At 34.3% G+C, this 19094-nt stretch overlaps 1 protein-coding gene and 1 long non-coding RNA gene across 4 annotated transcripts; one reads left to right on the forward strand and one right to left on the reverse strand.

The window, feature by feature from the left end:
* The first annotated feature begins 226 nt into the window (after positions 1–226).
* Positions 227–19024, forward strand: LOC130663469 (uncharacterized). 3 transcript variants are annotated; one of them, XM_057462711.1, is made up of 8 exons: positions 227–567; positions 4355–4484; positions 4763–7792; positions 7859–8155; positions 8266–8301; positions 8723–8895; positions 13519–17659; positions 17726–19024. In XM_057462711.1, exons 2-8 carry the CDS (start codon positions 4387–4389, stop codon positions 17808–17810), a joined length of 7860 nt encoding a protein of 2619 aa, XP_057318694.1. In that variant the 5' UTR covers positions 227–567; positions 4355–4386; the 3' UTR covers positions 17811–19024. The 3 variants fall into 3 exon arrangements, with proteins under 3 accessions (XP_057318694.1, XP_057318696.1, XP_057318695.1); XM_057462712.1 differs by lacking the exon at positions 227–567 and adding an exon at positions 3939–4263; XM_057462713.1 differs by lacking the exon at positions 8266–8301.
* On the reverse strand, positions 392–1915 carry LOC130663476 (uncharacterized). Its single transcript, XR_008989198.1, has 2 exons — positions 1395–1915; positions 392–1303 (listed from the first exon to the last, which is right to left on the reverse strand). It is a non-coding gene; the product is annotated as an uncharacterized LOC130663476 (long non-coding RNA).
* Positions 19025–19094: the final 70 nt, after the last annotated feature.

A 19094-nucleotide genomic window follows, 5' to 3' on the forward strand; every position in this document is an offset into this window, starting at 1 on the left:
AAAAGTTTTCTATAGATGACGTCTTGTTATAGAATTGATTGAATTTTTTTTTTAAGAGACAGTTTTTTATAAATTCAATAAAAATTACAAGTTGGAGTCGGAGGTGAAATTTGAATTAAAAAAAATTCGCGCCATTTCTTTCCGATAAAAAGAGAGAGCGATGTGGATCTTTCTCAGTCATTTTCTCTCTTTCTCAGTGTTCGTTCCTTTTTTAGTGATCCAAATTTAGTAAATAAAGATGGCGGCAAAGACAAAGTCGTGTAGTAGATCGCTCTCGTTAATAATTTTATTAAAATGATATTACGTGTAAAAATAATAATAATTACACATGAAACACGGGTATCGGATACCTAGTGTTAATAACAAATTAAAATAAACAGTACTCATAGTGTAATTACTGTGATTTTAAAATTATCGGGTCTATATATTTAGTGGTCTTGAAGAAAAAAAAAGACGGGATCCCGGGTAGAGTGAAGGAGAAAAAATAAAATAAAAAGTAAAAAAAAGAGAGGAAGAAGAAACGAGCAGCAAGACGAATAAGAAAATAATTTAGCTCCAGAGTTCACGGTAAGGATATAAATCTGTAACTATTTTTAGTCATACTTGTATTTTAGGAGTGTCGATTAGATCCTCATTCAGTGTTCGAAGATTTAAACTAGACTTGCTGATACGCTATTTATTTGTCTCCAATAAATCGGCGATTCGTGGGTGGTCATTTTATTACCCAACAATTTGTTAATTTTTCATGGCATCATCCCGTCATGCCGTCATCGTCTCTATATAATCTGTAATTAATAATATCTGTATGTCTTCCTTACACATATAGGTTTTTAAAATTTTATTACAACAGCAGCTGTCGGGGAAAAAGATCTCTCTCTGTATGATAAAGTATATCTTGTCTCTGTTTCTGAGACATTGCCACCGGTAAAGGCTCAACCAAACTAAATATCAGAATGCTATTTTTATCCTCAAGAACCTACATACCAATCTGCACCGTCTTGTGTACTAACTGCAGCCTCAACTCATCATTAATTCGCTCATCTAATTGACAGTTTAATTTTTACAATAAATCATCAATTGGATATTGAGCCAACGAGACTCCTCAATTGTCTTGACAAATAAATAAATAAATAAATGGACTGAAGCTAAAGCTAATAATTCATCAGCCAGATTAATCTCCACATCCACGAGCAATTTGTTATGCTTTTAAAATAAAACACTACAACAGCTTGCAGCTGTACAATTGTTGGACGACGTTCCAATTGTGAGCTTCAAGATCCTGCTACTGCTTCTGCCATCGCTTCTATTGGAGTGTAAAATAAAAAATAGTACAGGGTTTAATTTAATCGAGAATGAGAATTCCAGTGTAATAATAACACGTGAATCATTACTACCTGACCGTTATGTATGACGTTTCGATGATGATGTCACGAAATATATAGACTGTAGGTTTCGTCACGCTTTAAGATAGAAGAGAGGACTGACCGGCTGCTGTGTGCATTGAGCATTAAGAGCACAGTATTAACCAGCCTTTAAATACGCCTTCTCCGTATGTCGTATGCACCAGAGCCACCCAATGCCAAAGAAATGACGTTTAATTAACACAAGTCTGTCAGCTAATTGCTTAAACTTCTGATGGGCCATTTTAATTTTCATTGGAAAAGTAAATTTTATTTATACTCCGAAACTACGTCTTATATGTTTGATAAATTGACAGACAGGTCCAGTAAATGCGGCTAATAATTTAAGCCGATGACTTAACACCGATGAGTGATAATTCACGATGGCCAAAACATACTACCGGGAATTTAAAAGGCTTTAAAATTTAAAAGGAGAGTTAAATAAATATATTATTGACAATTTATATTTTACTTGCGTCCAACTTTCTCGCTTGGGAAATTTTCTATTCTATTATCCTCTGATTATTAATGCATAGACATGTTTCTATATAAATGTATATATATATATATATTTAGTTAGTATACGGAAAAATATAGACAGGAATACAAATTAAGTGATAGATTGTATTTTATATATACATATATAAGAGGGTAGAATTTAATGTACGCGGTATGGCGAGACACTAATACACGTTGCTCTAAAAATATCAAATGCTCCGATCAAATATCGAGTATACTACATATATAGGCGTATATTTATGTATGGATGGATGTATTATATGTATTTAAGAACAACAAGACGTACGACGTTCTTATAACGAATAACGCACGTGTGTCTATCCATTCGCGACGAGCAAGATGTTGCCAGGAAGATATTGATCACAATCCCACGATCTGTAAGAAATTAATCTTATATAGAACGTCATCCTCCTCAAACAAAGACGCTAAATTAAGAGACAGGCGAGTTTATTTTTTTTTTTATTAATCAGAAAAGGAGTAAAAGAATAACGTAAATAAATATTTAATTGATTGACAGTCTTCAGTTGATCTCAATGTCAATAGACTATTGACTAAAAATAAACAACCATAGAGGATAAGTTTAAAAAACTACGAGGAATTGTAACCACGCTGACTCGTGTTGATAAATATTTAGGTTCAAGAAAAGTTTTAACGGAAATACTTTTTAATAAAACAGCTGCGAAGCCATATAATGTTAAATACATGTACGTGCACCTACGGAGAGTCTTTTAAAAAAATATTTCGAGCTCAAATCACACTAGGCAGACATGTAAAAATCGCAGACGAGTGAGAAATGTGAGACGTCTGGTTATTTTATATTTTTTTAACTTTTTTATATTTTTTTTCATATACGCTTTTAACGTTTTTAGTTTGAGAATGGGTTCCAGAGTTGATGAGAAGATGTGGGAGTGAAAAGCCATCACGGATATGAAAGAAAAAATATAAAAAAGAAAATCAACTGCATGAAGTAGCTGAGAGCTATTGACTCCAGCCGTGGTTTTAATTATGTAGACTGCTGTGTATTTAGATTTTTTTGTAACCCGAGACACTTTAGCGAGTCATTATTAATACACTGATGATGATAATGATAATGATGATGATGGAGTACTGGCGTTAAATAAATTCTATTAGTATGTAATTATTTATTTATTTATTATTCACAGATATGAGTAATTTGAGATGATAAAAAATAATATGTGGCCTGGTTTTGCGGTACAGTGGGAGGATTAACTGGGAGCTGGTACGATAAGTCGAGCTATTAATGCCGCTGCACTTTGACTAACACGTGCTCTTAAATCTGAGGAAGTTGAGAGAGAGCTGCAGCGGATGATGAGTAAGAGCGAGAAATATATTTATGAATAAAGAACCGAGTAAAAAATCAAAGACGGGAACGAAGAAAGAGAATAATAAAGATTACGATTCGGTAGCCGGTAGTGTAAGCAGCGTTCAAAAAGGGGTGAATGAAGCGCAAGTTGGTTCATAATCATGCACAAGGCTGACTTGCATTACTACCAGCAAGCTGACTCATATTTTTCGAGTCAACGTCTTTTGAATACTTAAACTACCACGTTTACTTTTACTACAATGAATAGGTAACGAGGCTATTAAGAAAACTCAAACAATTGTCGTGTTCATTAGATATTTACGTTTCATTTTTAACCGTCACGTACTCGTGCATTGCGGTGTGCTTCCGTTGACTTGTGATCAAATTTTGTATTTAGCTAACAAATATCCCAAGGTTGGCCATTTGCCTTGGGCTTGAGCGTCATACTATTTCCGCTATTATTATATTATTATAAAATGGGTATTTTAAAATGTTTTATCCGCAATCTAAAACACAGATCGTAGTACCGTGATGAGGAGAAAAGATTCTACTAATTATTTTTCTTAGGATAACTGATTGATATTAATTCATATCAAGAGCACGTGAGTCGCTAAAGGATTCGAGAATTGGAGTCAAGTCTGAAAGATTTAAAAATAATTAAGTCCGGCTGAATGTTGAATTTTAAATGAAATAATTTTCACTGTTATTATTGATGGTGTATTGTATTGATGTACAGAGAGTGATTTGAGACAGTGTGTTAGCGCAAGGAGTAGCGACGATGTGTAAATCTGAAGACAGGGCGACACTCAGTGTTTTCAAGCCGAAAATAAACTTGCCGCATTCTCGTTCTCTTTTCATCTATTCTTTATATACGATTAGAGTTACTATACTCTTGTCCGGCATCATGTTCCTCAGTCGAGTAGAGAGTGAGAGTGAGATGAAACGAGTGAAGAGGAGACCGTGGATTTAATAAAATAATATATTTTCTTACAAATAAAAAAATATAAATAGGAATATAAAGTGTGTGTCATTTTTTATTAGTTCTAGATTTGTATTTTTATTTAGTGGATTACTTTTATAAATTTTTAAAAAATTTTATATTTTGTTACAGATAAAATAAGAAAGCAATAAAAATATATAAAAATGGTTGTGGGAGAGCCAAGTATTCACAATATTATGAGCGGGATGGAGAGCACGGGCGGTGTGCGACTCCACAATCACAAAAGGAAGTTGAAACAAAGGTAATAAATAATAATAAAAATATGAAATGGCGTAAATTTAAAAGACCTATGACCCTCGGCTAATTTGACGTTGACATTCGGTCAAGTGGTTTTAATTCTAAGCCAAAATCATTAATTTGGCGCCTTCCTGTTGGCACGTCACATGTCTACTGATACAGTTTCGATAGAAATAAAAAAAAGAATAGAGAAAATACCCAGTGCAATTTACATTTAAACATATAAAAATAAATATAAACCGTTACCTAGATATTTACAGTGACGTTTGTGTGATGTTTCAGGTTTGATATTATCAAGAAACTGGGTCAAGGTACCTACGGCAAAGTACAATTGGGAATAAACAAAGAGACTGGACAAGAGGTTGCTATTAAAACAATTAAAAAATGTAAAATTGAAACAGAAGCAGATCTCATAAGGATAAGACGTGAAATACAGATTATGTCGAGTGTCCAGCATCCCAACATAATTCATATTTACGAAGTGTTTGAGAATCGTGAGAAAATGGTGCTTGTTATGGAGTATGCTGCCGGCGGTGAGCTTTATGACTATCTGAGTGAACGTAAAGTACTCTCTGAGGAAGAAGCGCGAAGGATATTCCGTCAGATTTCAATAGCTGTATTTTATTGTCATAAGCACAAAATTTGCCATCGTGATCTCAAGCTTGAGAATATTTTGTTGGATCATTTGGGCAATGCTAAGATTGCAGACTTTGGTTTGTCAAATGTCTTCGATGAACAAAGACTACTAAATACTTTTTGCGGCAGTCCCCTTTATGCTAGTCCCGAGATCGTCAAAGGCACACCTTATCACGGTCCGGAAGTCGACTGTTGGAGTCTTGGAGTTCTATTGTACACGCTAGTCTACGGCGCAATGCCGTTTGATGGTTCTAATTTCAAAAGGCTCACACGGCAAATATCTGCGTCGGATTACTTTGAACCTAAAGCTCCATCACCCGCGTCACCGTTAATTAGAGACATGTTGACAAAATGCCCCTCGAGGAGAGCTGACATCGAGAGGATATGCTCTCACTGGTGGGTCAACGAGGGGTATGATCAAAATTGTCTTGATATTGCTGAAGATCTTGCTGCACAGACACCAGTAAGACTTGATTTACTGCTATCTCTGGTGCCACAATCAGCCAGTGCCGATAAATTAGTCGTTACGAATGATCAATCGCCTGAGACAGTGAGAAATACCGGGACGGAAACGTTGCCGCCTACTCGGTGCCTTTCTGTTGGCAGTCTTATGGATCTTGATAGAAATAATTCTGATCGGATTCGTGAAATGGTTGAAGAGGAACCTGCATCTAGAACAAATGCTACTAATGATACGAAGAGAAAATTGGAAACAACACCGTCGATGGAGGAAACTGTTGAAGCTGGTAGTAAAAAAAAAGAAAGATCGAGAAGAAAAGAACGTAGTGATGACAGAGAGCCAAGATCTTATCGGTCTACTTCACGACATCATTCCGCGCCAATAGCAAATGCTATTACTGAAGAAGCTATGGAAGTTGAACCGGCTGTTGAATTGGATCTTCGTGATCCCGCAGCTGCTGCAGCTTGTCTAGAACTTATTCGTGAAGCACAATCTAAATCACCGAGCAAGGAGAGAAGTAGAACCCCCGTTCCGTCAGATGAAAAAGTTGGAACAAGAGGGGAGGATATTGCTCAGGAAAATTTTAATGATAATACACAAAGTGCTAAACCAATCGCCAATAAATTTGATGATGTTAAGGTTAATTCCGTAGAAAAACAATCTGTTGATCAGGTGAAAAACGAAACTCAGGTTAAGAATAAGTCATTAAAGTCTAAAATTAATGATGTAGCCCAGAATATTAATGATGCTTCCAAACAAGATGTGCCAAGTAAAGATATCGAATCCATACAGAAAATAAATTCTGTTCAGCAGATTAACTCTAAAGATGATGAAAAAGTTATTACGCCTACGGAAGAAAAAGTTGAGGTAAAGAGTGAAGTCAAAAAATTAAAACAAAAAGCATTGTCACTTGATGAGGAATTACCAGCAGTCGCTCCATCGAAACCCACAGAAAGAAGACGTTCTAAAATATTTGAGACTGCTGAAAAGTTCAATCAACTTTTGTCAGGAAGTGAACCAGAGAAGCCAAAGAAGATTTTTATACCCGGTGTAAATGTAGGTGGTGCTAAGCGAGCATTCGAGCGTAAAGCAAGTCTCTCTTCCGTTACAATGCCACAGCCCGTGAAACCTAATGCGTCTAAGATTATTATAGATGTACCTAATGATAAGAAGAATGACAAAGCTGAAGAAAAACCAATTGGTGTGACCAAGTCTGAATCTTGTTCGGTTAAGAGTGAAGAGGAGCGACGTCGAAGTGAAGAAAAAAAACGAGCTGTTGATATTATAACTGGTGCTTTAGGTAAACCGCCGGTGCAAAAAAAACTAAACGGATCTCCTCCGGTAACACCCCAGAGTCAAGAGTCGAAGAATCTTGGATTGAAGATTCAATTAGGACCAAACGACTTGAGAAATGCAACAGTATCTGTATCTACACCCGTAGATACCAAGTATCCAGACTTTGAAGCGTCACCCGTGAAACCCGCTGCCGTTGCAAACTCAGTGCCAACAACTCCCGAGTCCAAGAGTGTCGATAATTCATTTGCCGACGAGCCAACAATGTCAAGCAAGATGGAGATAAAACTAAAGAGCGCGACGCTACCGCGACCAAGAAAAACAAGCAAAGCTGAAATCACATTGGCAGGAGTCAAAGCGCCAGAACCGGCATTCAAGTCAGAAGTTGAAGCCAAGATTGACGCCTTCCATCCTCAAAAATTGAGAACTCAAAAGTCTGAAGTGGCATTCCCCGTTGCCGCGGTGACTCCTCAGGCAAATCGAAGCTCAAGCTTGGAGCCAGAGAGTAATAAATCACGGGTTCTTGGTAAGGAGAGAATCATACCGATACACGTGGAACCAGGTCATCAGATACAGAATTCGTCTACTCCTCCGTCGAAACCTCCGATGCCTCAGCGCTCGATGTCTCAGCGATCGGGCTCATTATCGCGTCAGTCGACTGCTGACTCTGACACTGACAGCGCACTTGGCTCGACAGTTGGCCCCGAGCCCATCAGGAAAAGTCCTCGGGAATATATTATCCCCATTGCCGTGGAAGGAGGCGGATATGTCACTCCACGTTCTGGCAGTGTTGAGCCCGAGAGTAAAACAAGTACACCGACTAGCGCGAATCCACCGAGACCAAGATTTGGAAGAGGCAGAAGAATGGGCTCTTTGCTTTCAGATGCCAGTGAAGACGAGTCGCCATTCTCTACCCTCCACCGGTAATTTTATTTATACCATTCAAATTATACTATAAAAATTTATAACTTTTTTCTTTTTAACTCCAGTGACAGTGATGATTTACTCCAAAGACACATGCATAGGCTACGAAGCTCAAGACCCTCAAGACAAGCCCCCGAGCACGCAGACAGTCTTTCATCCGGCGAGGATGACGATGACGATGGCTTTGAACTTTTGACCGCCGAAAATCTGTTCTCAACGCTGTTGTCAAGGGTTCGAAGTCTGACGCAGCGACTCAACGTAGATGACAACCGAGGAACCGGATTCCCTCGTAGCCGACTGCTAGATAGACTGGGTTCCAATTCCTCTCAAGGATTCTGGGGAATGCATGAACCTCTTACAAGGTATTTAAAATTATCAATAAACTATTTTTAAATCCCGATTATGGACTTATATGTATAATTAAAAAATATACTCTTATATAAATGTTCTAATACTTGGCTCTTTGTGCAAGCTACGAGAGCCACGTTGAAACACAGACGATCACAACGTGAGTCCAGTCGTAAGAAAAAAACCACGAGTTTTTTTGTTTAATTTAGCTTACCACAGCTGCCATAATTTATAGTACACCCACTCTCTTAAATAAAATTTGCACCGTCTAGATAACTACTGTAAATAGTACTAGCATTTCTTTAGACACTTGTGATAATTTCACATCCCATCTACAGTTTATTAAATTTTCTCAAGTATTACCCTCACATAAATTATATTAGACATTACATACATTACTCTAAGCACCTAATATCGGTACAAGTGGTACAAAAATAATAAATCAAAATAAATATAAAATATGCACACCTTGTAGATTTAGATTTTTATCAGTACAATAAATATTAGCAAGCATTTATTTTTTTGCTTAATAATTATTTAAGATTATCAGTATATTTATCTATTGTTTATATTTATTTTAGGCGATTGGCAGAGTCACCATTCAGACGATCTCTCAGTCGTGATGCCGACAGATTTGCCCGTAAAGATTCGGCGATGTCATCAAATCCCGGGACTCCCAACAGTCTTGGCGCGCGCACAACGCCATCTCGTGAAAGTATCTTTGAATTAGGCAGCAGCAATACTTTACCTCGAGGTAAGAATGAATTATAAATAAATATATTTTTACCGTGGAATTAATTTATTATTTATATTCTATTCCACTGTAAAATAATATTAATTATAATTAATACAAAGGAAAAACAAGAAACAATAAAAACACACACACACTTAATGTTGTATTGTGTTGAGACACGCATTCGCAGAAGCTTATAATTATATTTTAGGCAGTAGTTTAAAAATGCTTGGCACATGTTACAAACAACAATAAAAAAAACAACAACAACAACAATTAATAAACAATAAACAATTAAAAGTATTGATGAAAGAAATACAGATCGAAAACAAGCTTCTGCAAAGTCGTGAATGATCTTTTTCTTTCTTCTCTCTCTAATCTATCAAGTCGACGTTTTATTAACGTGTTTGATAAACAAACTAATTTATTACTCGATAAACACGTTAATACAACGTTTAATTATTTTTAAATTATGCATCTCCTAGTACACCTATAGCTGTTGTCGAGTCGTTGATAGACAAAGCACAATTTTCTTCCGTTACTCTTTTAGTGGTTTACCTTTTATAAATTTATTATTTTATTTAACTTTACTTAATATTTTTTTTTATTTTTATCTTTACCTTTACAATAAATAATTATCAAGTAAATGATTTCTTGCCTGACGGTGTTTTGCAACCTTTTTTTTTTAATTTAATTTATACTAACACCTTAGTTTGAATCCTGTTTAAAACAGGTGGGTTAATGTTTTTTTTTTATTTAAATTATTGTCACCCACTTAAATTACATATTTATTTACATAAAATTTACCATAAGTAGTATTTTAGAAAGCACTTAAGTCACTTTTCAGCATGACTGCACGCCGCGTTATCACGATAATGCTCTATTTACTATTTATAATTGTCAATTATTTAAATATTGTCATAAATTAAGTTACAAGAATAATTAAAAATAATAAAAAACAACAAATAATGATAATAATAAGATTAAGCTTGCTATAGAACACGTAGACCCCTAGAATAATTAGATAAATATATCAGTATATTACACGCCGAGAAAGGAAAGTAGAACATTCTAAGCCACGTGTGTAATTGCGTACCCGAGCTGAGGGCGCGGGTGGCAAACACGTGGATCGGGATGTCCTACTCTCCTATGGGGTGTGTATATTATTTTTCACAGGACATACATTTGAAAGTTTAAATTTTTGTCTTTGTTTGCGGGAAAAATCACTTGTTTTCTCACCAGAGAAATGTACGACTTTCTTCCCGCCAAACAGGACAAAAATTTAAACTTTCGGTGGAGGTATCTTGAAAAATGAATTACGAGTTAACCAGTAGAATTAAAAGCATATTTTTTTCGGTTTTCATTTTAATTCTCTATATTCCTTATAACATAACAAAGTAGAATTCCTACTATTTAAAACCTAGCATTTAATATTTAGAGCATGAGAACACGTCCATATACAAAAATTCATTATTAAAATATTAAAAACTAAATTTTAAATATTTATTAATAATAATAATTATTATTTTAATAATATATTAATTGAATAAAAAAAAAAACCACCTCTTGAATGATAAATTAATAAATTTAAAATGTATATAAAGTCTATCGTCGACTCTTCAATCAGTTTGTCTAAAAGTCGATCGCTGACTGATAATTTACGGACTATATTTTCGGTATTTTTTTTTACAACTACATAAATATAAATATATAAATAATTGCTTAAGCATATATTTATTGCTTGGCTGTTTAGTGATTATATGTAACAATAGTCTAATTTATTTTAAATTATAACTATTTACTAGCTAAGCAAAGTCTTCTTGTGATTTAAAAAATTAAAATGTATTCAAAAGTCATTAATTATTAATAAGTAATTGCTTATTTATTTTATAATAATTTGTAAAATATAAAATATAAGAGAAGACTTTGTAATAGATTTAAGTTGTGAGTAAACTAACGTTAGAAACAGCAACAAAAGCTAAAAAAAAAAAGAAGAAAACTAGTACCGAAAATATTTTCTAATAATTATCGTCGGCGCCGCTATTACAGTTAATTAAAAAAAAAAACTAATAATAACAAACTGTGATAAACGTTTGACTGACGGTCTTTTATGACGGTTGTTGCAGCGACCGTGCGAGTGACTCTTCGTAGGCGGGCCGACGGTAATCCCCAGTAGAATAAAAAAAAATCTAAACAAACCAAGTTAGGTATTATTATATGGCTAATTAATCATCTGTCAACACACAGCCATTTAAATCACTAAATCATTAATAATTAATTTATTAATTATAGTTATAATTAATATTCAAGAGGCCATACTTGCATATTAAACATTAAATATTGTTAATTAATAAAAATTTGTAAATCATTTTTTAAAATTAAATGTAAAGAAGAAAACAAGAGTCGATAGAAAAAAAAACTCTACTAAATTCAAATTTCATTGACTTGATAAATTCATTTTTTGTTTACGTAAATATTATTTTAATTAACGTTAATGAATTTGTTTAAATGTAATAAAAAAATAACGCTAATTTTTTAGTGACGAGTGAATTTTGTAGATATCGCGATCAGTGTCAGGTTTATTAATAAGTATGATTTATTAATTAATTAATTAAATATTTATTGATAATGCAAATTCATTTTTTTTGTATTAATGGCTTGTTAATTGTGAAGGTCATAAATTATTTGATGAAAATGGCCGCTTGTACCGTTACCATCATGCATTGCGGTTACTATGAACTATACATTAATAAAGTATAGGAAAATAGCTGGCATTGTTTGATTAATAAAAAAATAAAATTAGCAAAGTTAATTAATATTAATAAATCATACTAAACCTGCTTAATAATAAAAATGAATAAAAGCTGTTTGTTTTCTTGTATATAAGCTAATTGCGATGTCTTGTCAAGTTAAAATTAAAAAAAAAAACGTAACTTTGTTATATGACAATTTTTGTATATGACGACGTTAGTGAGAATTATTAAACAAATAAATAAAAACACTCATAGTTTTGTACAATGCAGTAATATGTATTAAACAATGAAAAGTAATAATAATAAGCAAATACAATCAAAGACTAACCCGTGCCCGAAATGAACTAAGATTTGTTGTGTTTTTGAAAGTTTAAATAACAAATTGTATAATAAAAAATAAAAAAACACTTATATATAAATAATTAACTTTCATGATACCAGAATCGGAATTTCAAGTTCCAGTGTCTCTACAGCCAGTCGAAACAAGAGATAATTTCAGTTCAATGCCGTGAACAAAAATTAGCAAACGCGTAAACAGACTTATAATTTTATTTACGTAAATGACAGTTCAGATTTTCTGATTAAGTTTTATAAAAATGAGTGTAAATAATAAGTAGTATTTATAGTTTCTGCTTAATTGTAAACTGCAAATGACAATTTACGCTTACGCTAATAGTCGATCGCACATTGGTCTTAAATTAACTTGTTTCCGACTGGCTGCTGGCACTGAAACTTCAAGTTCCAATGCAGGTAATCATGAAAAATATATTGCGTGGCACAGAATGAAAGACGGTTTCAAACTGCGGGTGGTGTCAGCCAACTTCACCCTGGTCTGAAGTCGTCTTGTTTCATCCCTTGTCACACAATTTACTACTGTTTAAAAATTTTTGTTCTTACTCGTGTGCGCTCGTTTTTGTCACGGAATGCTTTGTTTTGCTATAATTGTACCTTTTAATATAATTGGTAATTATTTATAATTAATAATTAATAAATATAATAAATGAGTGCCTTGATGGCACAAATATTAGGTTTACTCATTTAATACATCTCACAAATTGTCAAGCGAATAAATCATTAATGCTATTTATATAATTAAAAATTATTTTCATCTTTTGGTTACAAAGTCGCAACATATGTTAATATATAATATTATATATCAAAGATATTATTATGACTGTTTTATTATAGAGCATGTGTTAATCATTGAACGAATTAATTAATGATGTAATGAAATTGTTAAATGAGTGTACCTTTATATTTTGTTTGTTTCTCTTTAATAATTAATTGTATCTCTGGTAACTACTCGTGTCATTTAGATGTAGCGTAGCGAGTCTATGTGCTATCCCTGTAGTAAATTACATATAATTGTATTAATCTTATATGGATAATTTAATTCATTTAATTAAAACGTGTCAAAAATATATAAATTATTAATACGAGAGATCATTTCGTTGTCATCAGTAGTGGAAAAAAAAAGTAGTCGTCAGCTTGATCTAATTTATTGCACATTAATGTTAATTTTTATTTGATTTTGTCGTCGATACAAACAACGAAATGGACTCTATTTTCTATTGAAAATTAATATAGCTAAAAATCTTCCACTATATTAATAAGTCATAAACACATTTACAATTCACACACGTTACCTGCATAAAAAAATTTATAATTTACATCAGAATAATAATTTTTTGCCATAAATAAACATTTTATACAATTTAAAAAAAATTAATGAGTAATAATTATGTAAAAAAAAAAAAATAATAAAAATATAATAAATGAGTGTAAATAAAATTCTGAATTATTAAAAATTAGATTTTATATTTAATTATAAAAGTTTCAAGTGCAGGTGGTGGCCCACCAAAAATTTTGGTTTGCCTACATTATTTTACAGATAAACCCCAGCATGAGGTAGAAACGGAGCCACGTAAAATGGATCAGGCACAAGAACTCCAGCTGCCGGATTCGCGTCCAAATTCATCGGCGAGTGCAACTCGCGATAGTTTTACTCCAAGTCTTGCGCGTCGATTGAGCAGACAGTTTATTGAACAAACGAGACAATCATTGCCGAGATCACCATCAATACCGCGGGATCGGCTCTACAGATCGTCGACAGAAGAGCCGAATTCTTTGTCTTCGTTGCTACCGGATCGGTCGATGTATCGCAGCAAATCGAGCGATCGAAGCCTAAGACGTACCAACAGTTTGTTGGACAATGATCGTGCTGAAAGACCTGACTTTAGATACAGACGAAGTGTCAGTTTGTTTGAGGATGATGATGATGAAACGCTGCCGCCACTTCCAAGGCAGGTTATGACACTCGGTCGCAAGTATCGGGATCCGGTGAAGGCCAGTGTCAATGGGATACGAAGAGATAATATTTGTTTGGCTGAAAAAATCCAGGAAGAACCTACAGATGAATCGACTTCGCCAAAGAAGAATACAAACCAAGAACAGGCTTCAGCTTCTGAAGGCACATCTGTATGTAATTCTGGTACCAATTTAGGCGATACAACTTCTAGCTTATCAACAAAGTCAGAAACTTCTCCCACTGAATCTTCATCAAATATTCAACAACAAGGGGAAGCATTAAATTCATTTCGTGCAGATGCTAAAGAATTTGAATCTAGACTCCTGGCTGCTGAAAATTTAATAAAAGAATCTAAGCTACGGAACCTGGGTCTCAATAAATTCGACCCTAATCTCAGTACAAGCTACAGAGATACTGATAAGTGTGATAAGCAGCTTCTAGGATCAATGACTGATTTATCTAGTACTGTTTTAAATAAACGCCGCAGCTGTATACCGAGTTTGAGACTGCGTTCTGGTTCGCTGACACGCGAGGCCATGACCGATCGCAGAAGCACTTTGATGTCGCCTGAACCTGGTGATATTCGTGCTGCAACACCCGAAAGATCATTGCTCAGTAAACTTTTCCGCTCTAGTAGCATTAGTCGTGATCGGGATCGTGATCGTGATTCTGAAAGTAAAGACAAGTCGCCGAAAACGAAGCGACGGATTTCACGATTTTTGAGGCCTGATTTCTTTGACACACCGCGGGAAGAGAGCCAGTATGTTAAAGATAAAGAGGCTCAGAAAGCTGCTGAAAATGAACGAAGAAAATCGAGGTTTATGAAGAGAAAGGAAAATAAAGATATTGTTGAAGAAAAACCCGAAAAGGAATTGAAGAATGAAGCCAACGAATTGACCAGAGATCAGAGTGGAGCTTTGTTGAAAGACAATAAGTCTGATAAAGATTCTAGTTCAATTGTTGATAGCGTCAGTACAGATAAATTAGAAAGACAGAATTCGAAAAACAGTTTTCTGCAGTCTCTGGAAAAAAAACTGGAGAAATTACGATCCAGTGACGATTCACAGAAAATAACTAACGGCGATGTGAGTCTGAAAGAAGTTGAACCAAATCTTGTGGTGGCGGATTGTGTAAATCAGTCAGAAGTTATAAAGAAAGTTGCAAGTGCGGAAGATTTAACGCTGAGTGAACCAGTTCCTGCAACGAAATCAAAAGTTTCGAGTGTGCTGGGTCTGTTTAAAAATGATTCAAAGTCTGCGATTAATGGGGGAAGACAGCAAACTTTGTTGAGCAAGTTTAAGAAAAATGTTTACCGCGGCTCCCGGTCAGACAGCGTACTGGCTCCGGAAGCTTCGAGTAAAATTCCTAAGGCTAAGGCTGACGTTAAAACTGCTGACGTAAAGCCGAGACGTAGCTTGGAGATCAAGAGATCTCCTGAAAAAGTTGGGGATAAAAAATCACCGCCTAAGGAAAAGGCCAAAGAAAAAAGCCCGGCTGAGAGAGCCAGTGTTGAGAGAAAGTCTTTGGAGAAACAAATAAAATCCCCGAAGAAACTGAGTCCGGAAAAGACAATTGATGTTACTAAAGTTGATAAGGGAAGTATCAGTGTCCCGCAAGATAAAGCGGAAAAAGAAATACGGAAATCGAAATCTCCGGATGACAAAGTTGATAAAAATTTGTCTGGTTCACGGTTAGCTAAAAAAATATCTCCGGATAAAATTGTGGACAACAAGAAAGTTGAAGCGAAAAGTATTGAAGCTGATGAAAAAAAAATGAAGACCAAGAAAAGTGTCAAGTCATTGAGTTCATTAGCGAAGAATGGATCTGTTAGTAAGTTGGAGAAAGCTGATGATCTGGACAAAAAGCCGGCTGATAAAGTAAAGAAGGTTGTGAAGAAGGAGGTGATTGAGAAGGAAGCTGACGGTACGAAGAAGAAAAAAATAGTGAGGGTTGTTAAGAAAGTTGTAAAGAAGTCCGACGGGTCTTCTGATAAGTCTGATGAGAAGGAAAAGGACAAAGAAAAGAAAACTTTGCTAAAGAAAATTACCTCGAGTGTCAAAAAAGAAAGTAGTCCTGAGACGGGGAAGAAGAAAGAGAAAAGCATTGAATCAGAGGCTATAGCCAAGTGTGATTCTACTTCAAATTCTCTTGACAATCAATCTACTGCCAGTGGTATTGTTCTCAGTCTAGTAAAAGATCCAATTGAAAAGGATAATGATTCTGTTATATCTTTTGATACTAAAATATCTAGTAATTGCTTAGATACAAAAATACCTAGTAATGATTTGGATAAAAAAATATCTAGTAAAATTTTAGAGACTAAAATCCCTACTAATGATCTGGGTGTACAAATTACCGGTAATGATGTAGATGCAAAAATTTCTGTTAATGATTTGGATAAAAAAATAACAACGAAAGACTTAGATAATAAATTGCGAGCAAACAGAAGTAATTTAAAATTAGATTTGTCAAAAATACCTCAACATACATTTAAAAATGGAGCTGGAAAAAAAGACTTGGGCAATAAAATTACAGAATTATCTGAAAAATCTTCAGATAGATGTTTAAAAAACCAGCCGATTGTGATGGAAAAAATAATAATTGAAAAACCGCCTAGAGGAGCAGATTTTATTGAAGCTCGACAATCAATTCCCGTTGCCCAACCTGACGAAGTAGTGTCAAAATTAGATTACGGTCAACCACAAGACCGTAAGATGAGTGTAAGAATTGAGAAACCAGAGACTGAAAAGACTACGAAGCAGAGCCCGCAAGAAACTCAGATAATTTTGAATACGTCTCATCATTATCCAAAAATAACACCCGATCTGACAGAAGATATTCTGTCGCCGATGGACGACGGCGAGAGTTTTGATTCCTGGTCAATTTGTTCCAATGACATGAATCACCGTAGCAGTCTGGACCTCTGCTCGCCCACATCTCCAGTTTACTCTCCGTCGGTTCGTAGCGACCACTCCGAGTCAATCATCGATCGGATCCGTCGTAAAAGTTTTTATTCCCGATTCAATGAAAGGAAGCGCAAAAGTTCATTGTCTGTACCACCCCCAGGTCTTTCATCAAGCTCGACATTGCCTCGTAAATTTAGCTTCCGTGAGGATCGTAAGAACTTGAGTTACACAGCATCTCCAACGCGAAGAAATCCCGAGAGGACTCACAGTCTCTACAATGAAGATATACCCAGTCTGAGAAAATCACCAATCGAACGCGATAGATACTCAGATGGTTCTTATCCCAGTGATCTAAAATCGCCAACTGATCATTACGGAACATCATCATCGTACTACGATCCCCTTCGGCGTTATCGGATATCTCCTACTCCTGATCCAGGTCACCGCAAGTACCCGAGCACTGATTTTGGTCTCGATACAGACTTGTACAGAAGTCCTCTGAGTCCTTCATCGTCAACTATAAATGACCTCACTGACTACCGCAGTAATTTACCACGAAAGTATACATCAGTTGATCCTCATCCTCCAAAGACCGCCGATTACTACGAAGAACTTCTTACTCCAAGCAGAATTGATTATCTTACAGCACGAAAAACACCACCAGTACCCGCAGAATCAATCGGAAGACATGAAAACGGACATTACAATGGATACATTGACTTGACGTCTTGCGATTCAGATAAGTGGAGATATTCAGACAAAATCACTAGTCCTGATTCCGCAGAGGACAGCGATAAGAGTCGCGGAGATGATCTTAAGTAAGTGTAATATTTTTATTTAATTAATAATTACTATCAATACGAATTAATAAATATAAATTGCAGGAGTAACAGTCTCACGATCGGCGAATCAAAAGAATTGTCAGCAGCTTGTCCAGATGCTGAGACAACGACTTCAATTGTCGAGTGAACTTCAATTTAATAATTTAAAACTCGCGCCAATTAAATAAAAGCCACGAGGTTTCACTTGAAGTCTTCAGTTACTTAAAATGAAAAAGTGATTACTGATAATTAATTTCTGATAAATAATAAATCAAATGATCAACGAATCAAAGCAGACAATTTTTTTTTATGTACTTAAAAAAAAAAACAAACAAACAAAACGAAAATAAGTGATAGTAATTGAAAAACATTTATACAGAGGCCTGATAGATGAAAATATTTAATTAATTTTTAAAATAACTATATATATATATAAGTTTTTTTTTATACACATATATATATAAAAAGAAACAGAGTAATAATATTAATGATAAATAATAATTGCAACGATTTAAATACCGTTGTGCCTAGTCAATGGCAAGATATAGAACACGTGATAATTCAATCTAATCAATTATCATAATATATATATACATATATGATTTTAATATAAATGTGTTGAGTATTGAAATTTTTTTATATCGCGACTGAAAGAGTTTTAATGTCAAATTGTTTCGCCTGCAGAGTGTAATATTTATAATTTAATTTTTTTTTTCTTATCGTAAAAACAATCCAGTTTTTGTGCATTTTCAATGCAAGCTAGTCAGACAGTAGAGTTATTATTATTATTATAAATAATTGTATGACTCCAATGGTTTGTATGATTATAAACTTATAAATTGGAAGTCTATAAAAATATAAATAATTAAACCAAGTGCTACTAGACCAATTCATGTAGTGAATGCTTTTTAAAAAGTAAACCTGTGAAGAAGGTGCAATTAAATAACTATGGTGCTTTTACTTTAAATCATTTAATTATGCTTCCATTTTTCATTAGTGAGCTTCCGGTATTTTGTTGGATGATAACAGAGCTTCCGGATGGATTGAACATTTTTTTTTTTTTTATAAAAATACGTAAATTAAATAAATATATATATAGACACATTATTTCGTTACAAGTGAATAGGTATATGAGAATAAATGGTAATGATGATGATGATGATGATGATAACTAAAGTTATATTTATTTGTAACGATTGCCTTATTATAAAATATATATTTGAAGAAATGATACGGATAAAAGAAAGTTGTTGAAAGTGAGCGATGCTCAATCTTATCCTCAATCTAGCCACTATTTATCCCATGTTATGTATGTGTTTTATATTCATATACATATTTTAAAATAAAATAATGAAATTTATATTACGAGCCTATTGTTTTATTTTTTTAACCCACCACGAGTTTATGATACTGAAAGTAGCAGATACTAAAA

Source organism: Microplitis mediator, chromosome 2 (genome assembly GCF_029852145.1).
Source record: "Microplitis mediator isolate UGA2020A chromosome 2, iyMicMedi2.1, whole genome shotgun sequence".
NCBI lineage: Eukaryota > Metazoa > Arthropoda > Insecta > Hymenoptera > Braconidae > Microplitis > Microplitis mediator.